Below are 19,336 nucleotides of genomic sequence, written 5' to 3'. Positions count from 1 at the left end.
AAAAAAAAAGTCCAACAAAATGAAACAGTATCACAACTATGCATGGATAATTTTACACTACATACAGTACATACAAGTATGCACAGCACATCCCAAGCTACTTTGTGCTAGCAATGGCAACGAATCTGGAAAAAATCAACATTCTGAAGATTATTGTATATTATACACCATTTTAATACATTTGATGAAGAAAGTTAAACGTTTTCTAATCAAATATTGGCCTGAACATTAACCATAAGAAGTGGGATTCTGCCATTTTGATACAATGTTGTTTTTATATACTGTATACATGTATATAATGTACTGTGTATCATACCAATGCAGTTTAAAATGTGCATTTATTTGTATTTAACATCACAAAACAAGAATAATCTTTTAAGAATATAAGAAAATAACGTTAACAACCTGAAAATCCCTCAAGATTCTAGTTTACCTCAGTAACAAAATGACACTTCATACAGTATATCACACTGCATAAGAATTTTTAATTAATAGTATGACTAGTATATAGCTTTTGAAAAATAAATCAAAATCTATCTATCCATCTATTTTCATCAAGCTTTTAAACTAAATTCAAATAATCATAAGTATAATTGCTGTTATATTACTTGGGTCCTGTATTTATAACATATTTATAACAGTTACACTGTATGGCCCTTGAAAACAATCTGAAATGTAAGAACCTAAGTTTTTTTATCTATAGACTTTATCTTATTCTTCTATAAGAAAGTAGAATGAAGTAGGTAACCTGTTGTATCTGTTTATTTTCAGCTGAAAAGTACCAGGTTCAACAAAAACGCAATGTTTATCATCCAAGGAGAGGGGGCAAACACCATTTTTAAAGTTGATGCTCAAGGTGATCTTTTTGTCAACCAGCCTTTGGATCGTGAAGAAAAAGAAATATATAAGCTGCAAGCTGAAATCCGTGAAAATTTAACTGGGGTTGTGCTGGAAGAAGCAGACCATTTTTATATAAAAGTCCTTGACATAAATGACAATGCTCCAAAGTTTGAGCAAAGTCAGTACAAAGGCTCTGTTAAAGAGGGGTCTCCAGAAGGTAGGTACTTCACACATTTCTTGAAAAAGCAAAGTGAGCGAAGCATGTACAGTACAATAACACTCTTACAAAAGAAATCTTTAGATCAATCCTGCCACTTAGAACGTTATTCAGAATGTGATTAGTCTGTTCTTTAAAATCAGATGGGTTTGCCAAAGGTTTCTATCAATGGCTCTGAGGAAACATTGACGATAGACAGGATGATGTTCAAAGATTAAAGTATCAGTAAAAGATTAATAGTGAAAAACTAGTAAAGCTCAATGTAGGTGTGGAAAAGATGTTTTGAGGAACTGGTAATAGTTGATTTGGTGTTATGAAAAGTGTTTTTTTAAGTAAATCCCCTAAATTTCTACATATTCTTTTAAAATATTTACACTAAATAGTTTTGAACAGGAGTTTTAGAGATTAAGGCAATTTTCCTGAAAGTACAATGGTGGCACATGATATTCTTTAAGGAGACAAAAAAATGGTACTAATTTTTAACAAACAGTAAAATGAATCTTCACTCAATAGATTCTACCTACACCCTTTCTCCCCTGCTATTGATATTTATTTATCTATAAATATATATAAATATTTCATTCAATAAAAACAACAAATTAAAAATAAGTCTCTTGCAGTAGCTTTCACTTACGCAAACATACATTTTCCATGAAAACATTTAATTGCAATAAACCCCGAACTGACTTATTTTCTGACTTTTATTGTCCACATCAATCACAAAATCCTTTCAGTGTTCTAGAAGTCCAAGTCTCAAATTGTCAAATAATGTTCTGCCTTAGAATTCATGTCACACATTTCAGCACCAAACAAAGGTTTTAATTAGGCAGCTAAAGAGATGGTTCACTGTTTAAAAGTGCAATCATGGTTTGTATTTAGTCAATATTTATTTTATGGGGCACATTTTCATCTTTAGTACTATCTCGAATGACCTTCAAAAGAGTGATGTTCCAATTTGGCTCAGTATTAGTGCAGCATGAAAAATGTTCTTTATAATGTTCAGTATATTGAAATTTCCAAATATGTCCAAAATATTTCAAATATATACATACATGACATTAGGAAGCAATAGAGAAATGAAACCCCATTCTAAGCTAAACTATTACACAATTCAGGAAAGCCTCAATGAAATATTTGCTCACCATTTCTTTTTTGCAGGAACTAGTGTGTTAACAGTAAAAGCCCTGGATCCAGATGATGCAACAACTGAAAATGGCAAAGTTGTTTATGAGCTCATAGAAGGAACAGATGCATTCCATATTGATAGAACCACAGGTATTTACACATTCCTTTACACAGAGAAATGGGATAAATGTTCATATTTAACAAATACCCTCTAGCCTGTCACAAAATGAAAGATTTACAACACGGATCTGTCCAATAAATAATTCAAATTCAAAAGGAAAAAAGAAAATATGAACCGACACTAGAGACAAAAAGGAGGTCCACATTATCGTCTGTCACTATATAAATGAGTTTTTGACAAAATGTATTTCTTATAAGCCCTTTAAAATGTAAGTGTATTGGGTGTATAGTGAGTCTTTGGCTATATGAATCTTTGTCTACAAACAATGTTCTGGTCTAGTGAGATGGATCTTGTTGTGTAGGAAGGTCAACTTTATATACTGTATGAGTAACTGGTTATAAATAAGTGAAAAGAGAGAAGGTCATGTTGCATATTATGTTTGTGTTCTCAGACTGTCAAAAGAAAGAACTGGGAAGGTCTAGAAAATGCTGAATATGAGGAAATGCTTATAGATGATTTTTGTTAAGATTGTATAATTTAATGACTGTTAGTCTTTCTTCAGTAGTTAGGCAAGAAAATCAATCTTAATCAATGCCAGTCATATTCATTATAATACATTATCTTAAATGTATATTAGTTTTACCATCATGGCTTACAAATTTTTAGTTTGTTGACTAGTCTGTTGATATGTTTTTTGTAGGTGAGATGAGGATTGATACTGAGAAAAAGATATTTAAATGAAGTTACTGTAGTAAATGGTTTGTTGTTGAGGATTATAGATACAGGGGTGATGAAAGACTTCAGCCAAGATTTAAACGTAATGAAATATATAAAAGATAGATTTAGCAATGCGCTAGTGGAGTATACAGCTGTGAAAAGAATAACTACAAAACACGATGAATGTAATCTGATCTTCCTATTGCAAGGTCTTTGGGATTTGCTCTCAAGAGTCTATTTATCCCTCTGCCATACTCGTAATAACTTTTAAAGGTTTCAACATTTTAATATCCGTTATTACTTTTGACAAAATGGCTTTTGAAAGTTAGGATATTGTCACAGTATATTGCCAAAATAAAAAAAAAATAATCTTGAGAATGAATCCTAGGGAGGCTGCAGGGGTACAGTATATGAAATTAAGAGAGCCCTGGCTAACTAATCTCACTGCACCCCTGACAGAGCTCCGAAAAGTGAGCATCAACGCTTTAGCGAATCCCGATCACAGTCAGCTATTGTCTACTTGATTATTGTTGAACAAAATGCAATTTTCTCTCACAGGCACACTGACTAAATCATTAAATCAAATGATTTAAGAGCATTTTACTTTGGATGCTTACTGAGAACTTGACAGTAAGAGCAAAGGGTGCTTATGCTCCAGTGCTGAATCTCTTCTTGGTACAGTATCTTTTGAGCACTGATCATGCTAATATCCGGAGCTTTCACTGCTCATGCCCCCTTGTCTGCCACTGTTCCACAAGAGTCATCTTAAAACCACATGGTATTTTATTGTCTTTGCAGTTTGGAGTTGCTTCATTTTAGATCAGCAGTTTACATCTTGTTTTTTTCCACCAAAACACCTATTATAGTTAGGTAACAAAAAGGATTATACTTTTGTTTTGTGGCCTATACTGTACGTATTCCAGGTGTACAAAGTAAATGAAGGAGAAAAAACCACAATGGAAGGGAATGACGACAGGACAAAGTGTGTCTCTCTGAAAGTATCAGTGAATGATTTTTATATTTGTTTTGGAAATTCCTTTCAGGAACCATTAAAACAAAAGTTAGCTCCTTGGACCGCGAGAAAAAGAGCAGCTATAAGCTGACCGTGCGAGCAAAGGATATGCCAAACTTCAGCACTGGAGGAAGCACCACCACCACTGTGGCAATCACACTGGAAGATGAAAATGACAACAAGGCAACATTCAAATACCGTAAGCATTAAAAAAGTAACATCTGAGGTGTAAAATGGTAGACTTATCTGTTTTAGAACTATATAATATGCAACTGTTGATTATGGTCTCCTGTAATTCAAACAATATTAACTATTCTAACTGAAAGCATTACTTTGAAAAAATGCAGAGTAACATTATGACTATGAATGCTTAAATATCGGGGATCATAATTTAAATTCTGTACAATACATGTTAAAAGATGTATGATCATAAATTCATAAGTTGTATCTTTACTCTGTTATAACATTTCTTCACAGCACAATATGAGTTTGAAATAAAAGAAAATGAACCCGCTAGGTTTACTGTTGGGAAAATGCAAATTGAAGACAAAGATGAACCACAGAACAAAAATCCAGTTTTTAATATTGAAGATTCTGAATCCAGAAAAATATTTGATATTAAGACAGATCTCCAGAAAGATGGAGCCATCTTTCTCCTGCAGGTATACTTGTTCTTTCTGATCATAGATAGACATACAGCACAAAAGGGCATACTTTAAAATGAATTGCATTAGGAATTTCAGAATAGACAAGGTAATGTAGAATGTTGCAGAGAAGAAACAATAAAGTGCCTCTAATGTTTTATTTTTATGATTGTTTTTGTTTCATACATTTCCAATGTATTGCTTTATACTGTCCAATAAATTTGACCAGCATATAATGTAACAAACAATGTAACACAATCCTTGACTTTTGACTGCTGTCTGATGTGGTATTATCAACAGCAATCAATACCGTATGCAGTAGTGAATAACATTAAGATAAGTTTGTGATATACTGTATAAATATTAAGCTAAACTAATGTCATAGACAGCCTATTCAGCAAATACAAGTGCACATACAGGTCCATGAGTTTAACAAAATCAGACATAATGTGTAGTACAAGGGCATACAATTATGGGGAAGTTTTTAACTGATGTTCAGGGGGGCTAATGACAACCAAGTCTTTTGCCCCATCTGCTGTTAACCATAATTTTTCTCAATCTCTTTTCTCAAAGCTAAATATACTGTACCAGATATATATTCTGCAAATCCCTCACTTCACACTTCCCTCCAAATCCATCTCCTCTGCAGCTGCCCCTCTTTAACTCCTCACTCTGCAAGGGGGTTGTATCCTCTTTATCCTATGCCCAAGAGGCTGGCCCTCAGCCAAGCAGGTTAAGACAGTTATCACAACACCTAAATACTCAATAAACATCCTCAACTGCATCTTGGGTGTCATTGTTCTTCCTTAATGTACATGTACTATTAAAAACGATGCAACTGGGAAACTTTTCCACTAGAAACCATACTGTATGTGTGTAGATTTAAGAATTCATATTTTGTCTTAAGGTCATCTAATGCATGCATTTACTTTTTCAGCCTCTGGATTATGAAAATAAACAACGTTATACTTTTGAGGTTGCGGTGAGTGAAGAAACAGTTCCTTCTGCTCAAGTCAGACAACACAAGAATGACAAAGCACGAGTCACAGTCAATGTATTGGATGTTGATGAACCTCCAGTTTTTACAAATGAAACCTACAGATTCCATGTCAAAGAAAATGTCCCAGTTAACACTATAATTGGAAGAGTCTCAGCATGGGATCCTGATAAAGCGAATAAAACTATTAGGTATAGTTGTCACTCCTTATTTTTTCTATTCTTCCTTATTTCTTTGAAATCTATTTATCCATTGTGCTATTGTTGTGGGTTGTAAACACTGAAGACAAAATTTGGAGAGTTGCTCAATGGGAGCTTTTAGTATTTCCTTGTTTAATAGGTGGAAGTCTCTGATTTCTAATCTTTTTAATACTTTTCTGTAGAATTAAACAATCAATTTCAATGATATGCTGTGGGTTTTAACATAAATTTTAATTATTCAATAACACTATTTCTTATACAGGTATGAGATAAATAAAGGATTCCCAGTAAGAATTAACGAAGAGACTGGAGAGTTGTTGACAGCTAAAGAATTGGACCGAGAACTTAACGCTTTACATCAGCTTATTGTAACAGCAGTTGAATATTATCCTGAAGGTAATAATATAATTCAACATGAAATACTTGCAAGACTTGGTTTCATCATAGCATTGATCTGTGTTGTAAGACTGTAGGTCCCTGATTATAGCGTATATAACTCCAATATTTTATTATAGTGCATAATTTATGATAGTGTATAAGTCCATCTTAATTTTCAGCTAATGAAATTTAGAAGATATATTTAGGAAACTTTAAGAAACTTTTCTGAAAATTTATTTTTTCAGGAGACTACTCTGAAATTGTGATTTTACACAAAGAAACAATTATCTGTGGATTCATGGAATGTTTCACCTAACTACATTTTAGTTTTTTAAACATCTTTACAAATACTTGTCCTTATATTATTTGCAGCATACAGGCTGATCATTTTTCTCACAAGAACTCTAATATTTTCTTCATTCACAGGCTTTACATATTTGTGCACAATACCAAAAATTAATAATTCATCAAAGCTGGATGTCCATTGTTTGTATTTTAAGAACTATTGCCATGATAAATATATGTCAAAAAGTATATGAGAAGGCTGAAAATCCTGAAAAATATCATTCTCTGTCTTTCCTTCTATAAACAAAAGAAACACACCTGCTATTTTTAGGGCATTGTTTAAAAGTCAAATGCAAAAATAAATGAGTGTTATCTTTGCACTTGCAGAAGAAATGTTTTCATTCAGCTATTCCCCTTTACTGACTGATGTGATAGAAAGCATATGTCTCTGGGAGATTTGCCTGTGAGGTTTAAGCTCAGCAGCTTGATTAAAAGATGGATTTGTGAAAGAGGTACAGTGTATCTTTAGAGCTAGCAAAGATCATGCTCCTCTCTGAGGATGATCTATCATACACATATTGGCAGGCTTAAAATGCTGTATAACTTTGCAAAACCAAGAAGAAAGGGCTGCTTGTTAAATTAACTGTAAGAATGATCTAACTGAAGAGCATACCAATATTATATGACATTGATGTGCAATTTATTTTCATTCTGTGATTATATTGTGCTATTACTACAAATAATAATAATTGATTTTTTTCTAGGTCTAAAATCCCATGTTACTGTGACATTGAATGTTCTTGATGTTAATGACAATCCTCCAGAATTGGATATGCCTCATAATCTCATTGTGTGTGAAAATGATGGACCTGGCATGGTACTTTATTTGTTTTAATTTCTTTCTTCCTTTTATACCTCTTTCTTTAGCAATTCAGAATTTGAAAAGATATAATTGTAATGACCTACTGAAATTATAATTTGTTTCATCATGGGCTGTTTTACTTTTTATTAATGTGAAAAAAACACAGAAACAAAGCATTAGACACTATTTCTTTAATTTGTCATTTTGAAAGAAAAAAGATTTGTTAACGAAACACAAAATATTGTATGCAGTTACTTAGATTGATGTATTCACTTGCAAATTTAACAATTTATTCATCCCTATTGAAGCTAATACAGAGAATCAGAGCAACGGACAAAGATGAACAGACACCTGATGCAAAAATCAGTTTTTCTTTGGTGGAGCCAAGTGCAAACTTTTCACTCACTGACAATCATGGTAAGTTAAATTCATTTAGAAGTATTTTTTAAAATATAACTAAAAATCAAAACAGTACACTAACTTACTCATTCCTAACCATTCCTGTTTTCATATAGTAACAGAATCTTCTAGCCTTAAACATGCCATAAACAGTATCTTAGTAGTACTTTAGTATTATGGTTCAATATTTGCACTTCCATTTAGAATTAATATAATGGGGTAAAGAAGAGAATGTGCGTGAAAGCTAATGATGCCAAATTAGCTGCAATCATTTCATTAATTCCACATGCATTTCACCTGCAGCAGAAGATACTGCTTAATACTGTATATACTGGTACATCTATAGCGACCTCTATGAGGCAAGCTGAGTCCTTAACTAGCTCATTATTTGTTTAATTGAACAAGTTAAAGCCTGTCCTTGGTCTTAAGAAGCCGAATATGTTAAGACACCTATAAAAACAGCTCTATCACAGCCCTTGAGGACCAGTGGTGGGGGCGCCCCTGCTCTTACCATTCCTGGAAAGTCCACAAAAAGGTGGAAAAAAAAACCTACAGGCTGAAGAAGAAAAAATCCAAAATAGTGAATGTGCACACACCTTTTAAAGCAATTAGAATTTAAGATGCATTATGTAGGTGAAAGTTATGCTCAATAATACAGTAATCAGTCATACCATGTGGTCTTGTCTATGCCAGTGGTTCTTGGGGATTTCATTACAGCTGGTGCCAAATGATAATTGATCTTCTTGCTTGTTCAGGCTTATTGATTCTACACTCAGTTCTTGGTGTCATACAGTAACACAATAACCAAATAACCCACTTCAAAAACATTGAATGTACTGTAACAACGTCAGCATACAGAAAGTTACGTAGTCCCTCCTCCGCTTCTTAAGAGTTGGATTCCTTATTTCTACTTCAGGTCTCAACTGACACATTTGGGAATGACATTGTAAGAAACATTACATTTCCACAATGAGTGTTGTTTTCCTTCTGCAGATGGTTATCTTTCAGCAGCTACATCTGAGGGACGTTTTGAAGTTTAGAAATTGGTGCGGGGATGATAGCCCTTACAAATCCCATGTTAAGAGCTGCAAACAAATTTAATAATATGCCTCAATAGAAAGCTGAAAATTAATTAGCTTACAATTTAAAACTCCACTAGTCAAACAGAGACAGGGATGCCCAGGGACCAGGACTGGAAAGCACTTTTTCTTCTGAATATCTTGCCTCTGTAATTATTTTTCACATAAAAATATTAACACTTTCTGTGTATTGTGGCGCCATGCAGGGTGCTTTAGCCTGAGAACAGCGCCTGGGGGCCAGGCTACGGGACTGTATAGAGTAGGACGGAGGTTGGAAGACAGCCTTCCCGTCTTGTGTGTGTGTTAGTGTAGGTTCAGCACTGTAATGCCTGTCCCTGTGTGTGTACCTTTCCCTGGTTCGAGTTAATAAATGTGTTGTTCAACCCCTGAGTCCCATGCCTGCTCCATTCCGTGCCAAAACCCGCAGTTGTTACAGTATTAATCAGCAGGCTACAAATAAGACATAACAAATTGACCCTCGTCCCCTAATTACACTTTGTAGTTGTCTACATATATCCAAGGCAAACTAAAGCTGCCTCTTACGTTTTTTTTCCTGTTTGTTTAGAGCTTTTCTAGCACTGTTCACACACTCATCCCACTTACATGTACATCTTTCTAAAATCCATGTTCAGAGGTGACAGTGATTAAATTTTAAAGTGTTCAAAAATGTCATAATGCTACCAGGGATGAATGTTACCACATGAGACCTTAAAGCAACATATATTAGAAACACCAATTCTTAAAGTATTGTGGAATTATTGAGGTAAGCTCATGTCAACCTTAAATCAGGGGATTATTAAAATTAAATGTATGTAACCAGAAAGCCGTAAATATGACAATAATGTACTTGTATCTGCCTTAGGAAACAGTCATAATTTGATCACCTACTATTGCTACAAGATTTAAAAATCCATACTATGCTTTCAAAGAACACATTTTTATTTGAAAAAACAATAACAAATCCTTTCCAGCCCTACATCTGTTCATGAAGCATATAGGTCCTACAGTATATGCATTTTTAAATTCTGAATTTTGAACATTAAAGTTTTAAAAATGCACATATCCTAAATTATGACTAGAGACATCTAGAGATAAGGGGGAACAAATCACAAAAATTGTAAAACCTCTAAAAGGTTTTAAATTGGAAAGCTGCGATTACAAACTCACAGAGGGATTAATTGTTTTGTTATCATTACCGTTTCTAGAATCATTATTTAGTGTTAATAAATGTAATTTTTCAGATTTCATATGGTTTTGTTTTCTTCTACCAGATGGCACAGCCAATATTACTGTAAAGCAGGGAGGCTTTACAGATAAAGAAACTGAAGAGTATGTCCTGTCTGTTGTGGTCAGAGATAATGGCATCCCTCCACAAAGCAGCACGACCACCCTGACAATCACAGTCTGCAAGTGTGATGTCAACAGAGAAAATCATTACTGCAGGAGTCATTACAAAGGGGCGGGAGTCAGTGTCCCCGCCATTATTGTTATTCTCCTCTGCATTATTACTATCATAGGTGAGTTGCCCAAAACTAAATCCATAATGTCTCTTTCATTTTAAACATGTCCGGAATCTGAAAGAACTGCAATTCAAAAGTATTAGTAAATGATATTCAAATAATATTTTTTGTGATGCTAAATGGGCTCCAGTACAGCAGCACACTAACGGGTTAAGACACATTTGTACCCATTGTTATTTTGAAACAGCCATTTGATAAGGGGAGATACACTTGGTCTAATTGCATAATTAGCACTCAACTAAGTAAAAGTGAAGGTATTTTATTGAAACAATATGAGCAAAATATCAGTGTTCTAAGTTTTATTATATTGATTATATAATATAATATTAGATATATTAAGAGATTATATTAATCTCTTAATATAAAATGATTATATAAATATAAATATATTTTAATTCTACAGGAACTCTTACAGCTACTGTACTTTTAAACTTAGAATGCAGTATATTTGATGCATTGAATGAAAAAATATGCATAAAACATTGCAGTAATGAAAAATGTAACATAGCACTCTAAAATTCAGTTGTTTCACACATGACACACATGTGTCTGCTAAACTGAGATTCTGGAATAGAAAATGTGCTGTTTCTTACCATTCTGCACATGAATGCTTCACCTGCAGTGTCTCTCACAAACTAGTAATGATACTTCAGATGATATATTTTCTTTAAACTGTATGTAACTATTGTGTTTGTTGTTTTTTCCTTTTCAGTCATTGTGTTATTGTTTGTACTGAGAAAAAGGTATAGAAAAGACGCATTGGTCAACCTGAGCAAAGGCAGTGGAGAAATTCACGAGCAGTTGGTAAGCTACGATGAAGAAGGGGGTGGGGAAATGGACACCAACGGCTATGATGTTTCTGTTTTGAATTCAGCCCGTCACAACAACGTGAGGCCAGAGCCATCCTTGTACGCAAAAGTACAAAAACCCGCTGGAAAGGCAGATATGGCTATCATGATTGAAGTCAAGAAGGATGAAGCAGATCATGACAAAGATGGGATTCCCTATGATACCCTTCATATATATGGTTATGAGGGTCCTGAGTCACTGGCAGGGAGTCTCAGCTCTCTGGAAACCTCTTCCTCAGACTCCAACCTGGATTATGACTTCCTTAACGACTGGGGTCCCCGTTTCAAAACCTTAGCTGAACTCTACGGAGTAGATGGGTCCGAAGATGACTTTGAATGTTAAATCCAATGCCAATATGCTGGAATTTTTTAAGTGTATTCAGTTTAGGGCAAAACCTTTCCACTTCCTCAAAAAGTAGCTGTAATCATGAGGTTTATTGAGAAGGGCCATTTCTGACATATACCAAGTCTTGCTTTTTTTTTCTTTTTTCAGATTCAAATTATACAATCATTCATTGATTTGTTGACCTTTTAAAACTTTTTATTATACTTTTTGCTTGTTTTTCTTACACATGGTTTGACTTGCTCTTTTATTGTGATTCATTTTTCTAGAACATACTTTGGAGCTTATTTTTACAAAATACTGTACTTAAGTGAAAAGCGATTTAAAGTGATTTGAAACTTAAGGTTAACTTTTGAAGAGCGTACCTTGCTGATCATTGGTCCGGTTGAGAATATTTAGAGAATGATTATATAACACTACTTTGGTTACATTCCATAATATTTTTTTTATTTCTGTAATTTTCCTGGTTAAAATCAGTAGCTTTTCCGAATTATTCCGAATTTTCCGAAGTAGGCAATCTCGGCTCATACAGACAGTATAAAGCCATTCTCTTTTCAGGATAATACAAATGACCAACTACCGTTTATAATAGTAAAAAGAATTGGGAAAAGAGAAATAACATGTTCCATTTTATTTTATGAAAACAGTAAGTAGTACATGAGGCTTGTTTATATGTTTATATTTAGTTATGGCTGTGGATAACCATAATGTCTGAAACTAAGTGCAGCTGCTATGCACAGTCAAAAAAATCAGGAAAAATACACAATTACCAAAGGATCTTTGCCGGAAACATAGGCAGAAGAAGTTTGAAAGACTTTGAGTCAATTCCCACTTTTGTTTGACAGATTTCTTTGACACATAAAATGTAGAAAGACAAAGTGACTGTCCCTAAGGGTAGTCATAACAAAAGTAATACAATTAACTCCGGAAATATTCAAAAGCCACATATGAGGAGTATAATCCCATATGTAACAAAAATTCTGTCTGAATAAGTTTAACCTTTAATCTTGCATTTTTGGAGTTAGAAACACACTGTTAATTAACTCATCTACCTTGATTTTTCCCCCTGTTTTAATACCAGCATTTAACAGAACATACAGTATTTCCTACACACTTAAAGCTTTCCTTGATCAGACCTCCTCTACGCTATTTTTTAATTTAAACTCTCATTCTTGAAGGTTTTAAGACAAAATCATTTTAATTTATTATTTTTCATCTAAACAGTAGTATGATCTGCTTGAATAATGAGTCCTGTAAAGTATGGATACAATTAGTGGAAGCTTATTTGTTGCTTTCCTGTTGAGCTCATATGAATCCAGAGCTTAAATTTAAGCTCCGTCTTCTCCACCCCCACCACCTTTATCAAAAACAACAAAAAATCTGAGATCTGCTTCCTGCACATATGTTTAAAAGGAAACATATTTCCTGCGTTGTTATCGCAAAAGTTTAACAGCACATTGTTGTTACTTTCCTGTTTTGAAGGCTGAGAAAAATTTGCTAATAAGAAACAAATGTTTTAACGCATAAAATTAACTATCATGCATTTTCATGGCAGCCTTACACTTCAATAGGGAGGCTGATCAATGGTGGTGGCTCAAGAAAATAGCTTATCAGGGGTAGTAATGAATGAACAGCTGCTAAAAATGACAGTCTTGCATTGAGAATCTGGTAAGTTACAGTATAAGGGACAATGCATGACATCTGGGGCAAGAGGATGCTTTCATCATGGTTTCATCAAGGCAAATTTATAAGATTACTTTATTTGTCTAATGCATATACAATTTCTTGCATTAGGAATTGTCTTTTTTTATATACCCCAGCTTGATCTCCGTGAGACACACCGGCACACAGACAGGGAGAGAAGCTTGGGGTCAGAGGGCAGGGTCATCCATTGTACAGCACACCTGGAGCAGTTGGGGTTAAGGGCCTTGCTCAGGGGCCCAACATAGTAGGATTCCTCTGCCAGCCATGGGATTTGAACCAGCAATCTTCCAGCCACTGGTGCAGATCCTTAGCTACAGAGCCACCTCCCTGCTTATGGAAACCCTGAATTATTCTGTGCCATTACTAGTCTCAATCAGATACTCCCAAAGCCTTAGGTCTGCAATTACTCACCTTGCCTCCGTGAAGTGCCTACAGTAGTTAACCAATGTAGGGGCCAATAAAATTGTGTGCTACAGTACAGAATAATATTCTACAGTAGCAAGGTAGTTCAGAGGGGATTCTGCAGTTTAATATAATCCTGTATCGAACTTCAGGTTTCTTTGAACAATGTGATTGAACATTTGTTTTGAACCTGTGTAACAATTTTGTAAATATTATTACATTATTATGGACAGAATTGTGCTTTTCTATATTACATGGATACATACTGTACAGATTATTGATCTGCTAATTAAGAAAGTGGACGATAATGCCTTTAGTTCAAATATTTGACTTATTTTGCATATAGAGCAACAGAGGTCCACTGTTTCCCTACAAATGTGACTAACAAAATCATGTGGCAGTTATTCATGTGCCTTTGGTTCAATGTTTGTAAAGCCAATGGTCTTTATATACTGTATACTGTATATGTATTTCATAAGTCAAATTCATAAACATAGATACAGTATATAATGAGCCACAACGATAGCACTAATCATACACAGGCTGTTTTATATTTTACAGATACTAAACGCCATATTTTAAATAGTTTCATTTTTGCTTCACAATTCATCCTTATTTAATTATATGGTAAACAAGAAGGCATTGTGAATTTTATAACATAAGATGACTTGCTCACAGTGAAATGAAATTTCAGTGCAAATTAAATGCTTATTCATCCACACATTTTATCATTTGAAATATCATCCCATATACCTACAGTAAAACTGAAATTTCAGTGAAATGGAAGAAGTACAAAGTTTTAAGTTTGTTTTCTAACATGGATTAGAAGGATCATAGTTTTAATTTCAATATTTTATGTTTCAAATACAGAAATGAATATATAATAACAATCTGTGATTTTTTTTGTACTAACTTTATAACATCTAAGCACTGATTAATGAATGATGAAAGACATTATAAAGAGTATGCCTACATTTTAATTCATGACATATTCCTTGTGTTGAAGGTCAATGATTCAGATCATTGTGACTTTTGTTTTAGATGTCACAATTGTTGTAGGAAGTATCAACAGGGTAAAAAAAATGTACTTGTATCCATGCGAAAATATGGTCTGTCTACAATCCACAAGGTGTCAGGCTTAGATTGGTGAGTGTGTAAAATATGTGAGCAACGTTTAGATTAGACCATACTGTAATAAAAATTCTGAAGGGATTAGTAATTTGTGCCTTCATTTGTATCACAAATGACATGTATTTTTTAAACTATTAGTAACGTGCAAAATAACTTTTTTCCCAACTGTGGATTTTATATACCTTTTTTTCAATAAACCTCGCACTAAGTGCATGACCGGTTGTGATCCTGTTCATGAGAAATATTTTTTTTTTCAGAGGAAGAAAAATGGCAATATCATTTGAGGATATTGAACTTAATGAGATACCTTTGGAAGTTTGTCTCTTAAAATCTTCTTGGTTTTAGCTTTGAAATATTTTTTTTCTTCACAGAACTGCATTATGTCAGGTAAAACTACGGTACCTATTTGTGTTCTTACAGTAGGTTGTTTTTCCAGTAGTAACATATTCAGTTCTTCACATAGAACAGAACCAATCTGCAATCTGCACCTGTATTGTGCTTCTGGTAACTCTGAAAACCACTTTTAAATGCTTTCATGGCCTCCTAGTGATGCCCTTCAGCTTAGGGAGGGTGGCACAGAATAACACTTATTGAGGAAAATAAGCTTTTAGAGATAAATGTGGCTGATATTCTTATAATAGTGTCTTATTTCTTTATAACAGCTAGTGGAAAGCCATTGTAATCTATCAGGTCTAAATTTATTAAATTGATGAAAGAGTATTTTTGAAGTTTGCAGATGATGATGTTGATGAGATACACCCAAAACACAGCACTGGAGAGATAAGAGACATACTTGTCTTGAACCACCAGAGGAAATCCCAGAACAATCAAAATCCCAGAGAAAGCTTACTGATAAACACCCTGCAGGGACTTCCTTACGAGATCACAAGGCATGATTTGCATTACCCAAGCAATCGCAAAGTGAAGAAACAAAGTGTAAAAAAGGATTAAAAGAAGAAACAGCTGCCCCGTAAAATCTCTGTAAATTTCAGAAGAGGTGTCCCTTAAATCGGCCTGATTTTAAGTGAATGCTATCTTTTTAAACTTTTTTTTCATCAAGACGTTTATAAGCTTTGGATATTGCTTTTATTAAGTTCTTTACATAGTTTTCTTGTTAAATATAATTAGTTCATTTACCAACCTGCTGTTGGGTATATACTGTAGCCTTCACAGCTTTCTCAGATCACAACACATTCCCCACTATTCTTGGTATATGAATTTCTAATGTAGTTACAGAGATTCCAAGAGGCCTTGCAATATCGGTTGCAATATCAGTTATGAACTTTCAGCGGGGTATTATTTCTTCATATAGCTCTTTCAGTTGCCAAAGATTTAAGTACAGTTTCAGCTCTACTATCTTAAATTCTGTTTATTAGTTTCTTCACATGTGACCCTAGCCATGTGACTCCCGGTATCATGTTTTGTGTCCTCCTCTGTGGAACTTTATCCCTGCATATTTTGTATCAGCTTCAAACACCAGTTAAACAACACAAAATAGGATAAATACTAAAAGATACATGTTTAAATCATTGTGAGGATGAAAATATCTAGATTCTCATACTGAGAAATACAAATTATTTCAGTCTTTTGCAATTCTTTTTGTTCAGTTCTGTTTGAATATAGCTGTGTTCAACAGCTATATCCCCTGATTGAGTAGGAAAGAGTGGTTTAATATATTATTACATATATTATATATATGAAAATGATCTAATTTATGGCCTAATCAAGGTCACCTTACATCCAAGACAGGAAGGTCTGCTTCAGACTCCAAAATATTTTTAAAAATCACGTTTTTTTTCGTCATCAGCGTTTTCCAAGAATACATTTTAATAATATATCCATTCATACATACGTATTGTAACCGCTTTATACAATACAGGGCCCGCCTTTACATCATTTAAAACTTCCACTTCAATAAAACTTTTGAACTACGATTCATATGAATGAAACAGTTAGAATACTTGTAACCCCGTAATTTCAAACCTCTTAACAAAATCAAATTTGTAGGGCATAGAAACAGGACACTCATAGTTCAAATGTCTACAAATAAATTTCAGTGATAAACACTGAGGTATATTTTTTGCACAGGTGCAATGAGCATAAATGAACACTGGGAGACACTCACTTATTATAAAATAGAACAGTATTAGCCATCAGGTCACATTCATTTTAAAGTGAAGCTAAAGAGTGCAATATATTCAGCATATTTCATATCTGCGTGTAATTCTGCTTTTTTCAGCTTCTTAGTTTTTTTTAAATGCCATAAAAGAGAACAACACTACAATATGATTATTTGCAGTAGCTTACTGATAGTATTAAGCTGTGCTTGAAAGTATACAACATCTACAGTGTACTGTATATTAATGTGTATAATATACCATCTTTTTCATCAAATATATGGAATACAGATATATTACAATACCCTACAATGCAGCTCGTAGCTCCAAATGTTTCAAATTCCTTGGAGGAAAATTCCACACACGCTTATGTGAAACACATATGACAATCAGTACATGATAGTCACAAACTGCTTGACCTTATTTTGTACAGCTTGAGTCATATTTTACTTGTATTATTCAGATGTTTAGTTTTTTATGGTCCTTACACTACAAAACCCCACAAAATGAAACCCTTATTTCAACTATGAATGTTTTTTCACACTGACACTATCTTGCTTCCACCAAAATTTCCCCCCTTCTGTGACCTTTTAAGAGGCTTGGTGCTCAAACAATGAACATCAATATCACATTAACAATTGGTCTTTTCCAGAGAACTACCTCCTGGAATGGAAACACAGGTGAGCGTACTGTACATCACTGCAACAACCCATGACCAAGTTATGTAATATATACTGTACTAGGATAAAACTAGGTCACACACTTGTCCTATAGAGAAGGACAGGTGTATACCATTTTATTATCTTGGTTTTCCTTTGCTTTGAAATTACAACAACATAATTAGTGTTCAGAAAACAAAAAAAAATCCTTCCTTTTTCCAAGCTTCTACATTGTAATTCAGCCGGGTAAGAGTCTCTTAAACTGGTGTCTTATAGAAAAACGTAGCAGAGCAGGACAAGCGTGATACATGAACACTGTGGGAGGTGAACAATTTTATTTTAAAATTTAGAATTGAAAAAAAAATATTGTTTTATATATACAGCTGCTTGAAAGTTTCTGAATCCCTATCATAGTTCTTTAAATGTTCCATTTTTATTATGAAATCCTTGTTTAATCAAAACTTGTCATTACTTTGCTAAACGAAGGGTTGATATCCGCAGATGCTTTGTATTGTTTAGAGGAACTGATGCATGGAATAGGAAAAGAAATAGGTAAATAAAAAAGTACAAAAGCGCAAACGTACATGCACCAAAAGTTTCATTAGCAGAGTCAACAAGTTACATATAACCACCTGCTAAAATAATTGGCTACAAAAGTTAACCAATCAAAGAGCCAATCACCAGGACAAAGTCTGGGAGGTCCTCTACCATATAAATTAAGGAAACCAAGTAAATTTGGTCATACCCATACAGGTTAGTGTAATATGACATGCCACAATCTACAGGAACATTAGAAAAAAGTATTGTAAGTGCTCTCAGTCTGGAGAGTTTTATAAAACCATAGCAGAATGTTTTGGAATTCATAAATCTACTGTTAGACAAATAGTATACAAATGGAGAAAATGTAAGACCACAGTGACTTTACCTGGATGTGGACGTCTTTCAAAAGTATCCCACTGAGCAGCAGGTAAACACATACTGGATGTTGTAAAGAACCCGAGGTCCATATCCAAGGATCCAGGCCTCTCCTGCTGCAGCTGATGTCCGTGTTCATATCTCAACAATACAATGTAAGCTGAATAGCAATGGCATTCATGGGATGGTAGCCAGGAGAAAGCTTTTGCTCTGAAAAATGAACATTGTTGTTCATCTTGGTTTGCAAAAGACTATGTGGATGATCCTGTTGATGTTTGGAATAATGTTGTCTGGACAGGTGACTCTAAAATTGACTAGCCATGATTGAGAGAACTATGAATTCAGAGTCATACCAAAATATTCTGGAGGAGAACATAAGACACTCTGTCCATGTGTTAGAGTTGAGCCGCAAATGTGCTCTCCAACATAACAATGACCTTTAATATTCCAGTAAATCTCCAAAGGAATGGATTATTAGGGAAAAAAAAATGAGTTTTGGGATGGCCAAATCTAAGTCCAGATCTCAACCCAACAGAAATGTTGTGGCAAGACCTAAAGTGGGCAGATCAACAAATCTGGAGCACATGACGTTTTGGAAGAATATGCAAAAATTCCTCAAAGTAGATGTGAGAGACTGATTAGTTACTATAGGAAATGTTTGGCTGCTGATATTACTGCTAAAGGATGTGCCGCTGCTTATTAAATTAAAAAAGTTTTAATACTTACTTTTGCACACAAATACGTTTTATTTAATAAATATTGAAACTATATATACTGTATTTTATGCATGTCCATTATGTTTGTCCTGTTACCTTCATTAA

General features: G+C 34.1%; 1 protein-coding gene across 2 annotated transcripts in view; it reads left to right on the top strand.

The window, feature by feature from the left end:
- cdh5 (cadherin 5) overlaps nt 1-15,037 on the top strand; it is a 29,752-nt gene extending 14,715 nt beyond the window's left edge. For both annotated transcript variants that reach the window (XM_088613699.1, XM_088613698.1), the window contains 10 exons: nt 772-1,057; nt 2,216-2,332; nt 4,064-4,231; nt 4,510-4,694; nt 5,614-5,864; nt 6,136-6,269; nt 7,301-7,413; nt 7,707-7,815; nt 10,148-10,393; nt 11,109-15,037. In XM_088613699.1, coding sequence (XP_088469825.1) covers nt 772-1,057; nt 2,216-2,332; nt 4,064-4,231; nt 4,510-4,694; nt 5,614-5,864; nt 6,136-6,269; nt 7,301-7,413; nt 7,707-7,815; nt 10,148-10,393; nt 11,109-11,587 — 2,088 coding nt within the window. In that variant the 3' untranslated portion in view covers nt 11,588-15,037. The remainder of the gene's footprint in view (nt 1-771; nt 1,058-2,215; nt 2,333-4,063; nt 4,232-4,509; nt 4,695-5,613; nt 5,865-6,135; nt 6,270-7,300; nt 7,414-7,706; nt 7,816-10,147; nt 10,394-11,108) is intronic.
- The last annotated feature ends 4,299 nt before the right edge of the window (nt 15,038-19,336 follow it).

The sequence above is a fragment of the Lepisosteus platostomus genome, chromosome 20 (genome assembly GCF_059453375.1).
Source record: "Lepisosteus platostomus isolate fLepPlt1 chromosome 20, fLepPlt1.hap1, whole genome shotgun sequence".
Classification (NCBI taxonomy): Eukaryota; Metazoa; Chordata; class Actinopteri; order Semionotiformes; family Lepisosteidae; genus Lepisosteus; species Lepisosteus platostomus.
Note: the sequence above shows the minus strand (reverse complement) of the source record. Positions and strands in the feature narration are given on the sequence as shown.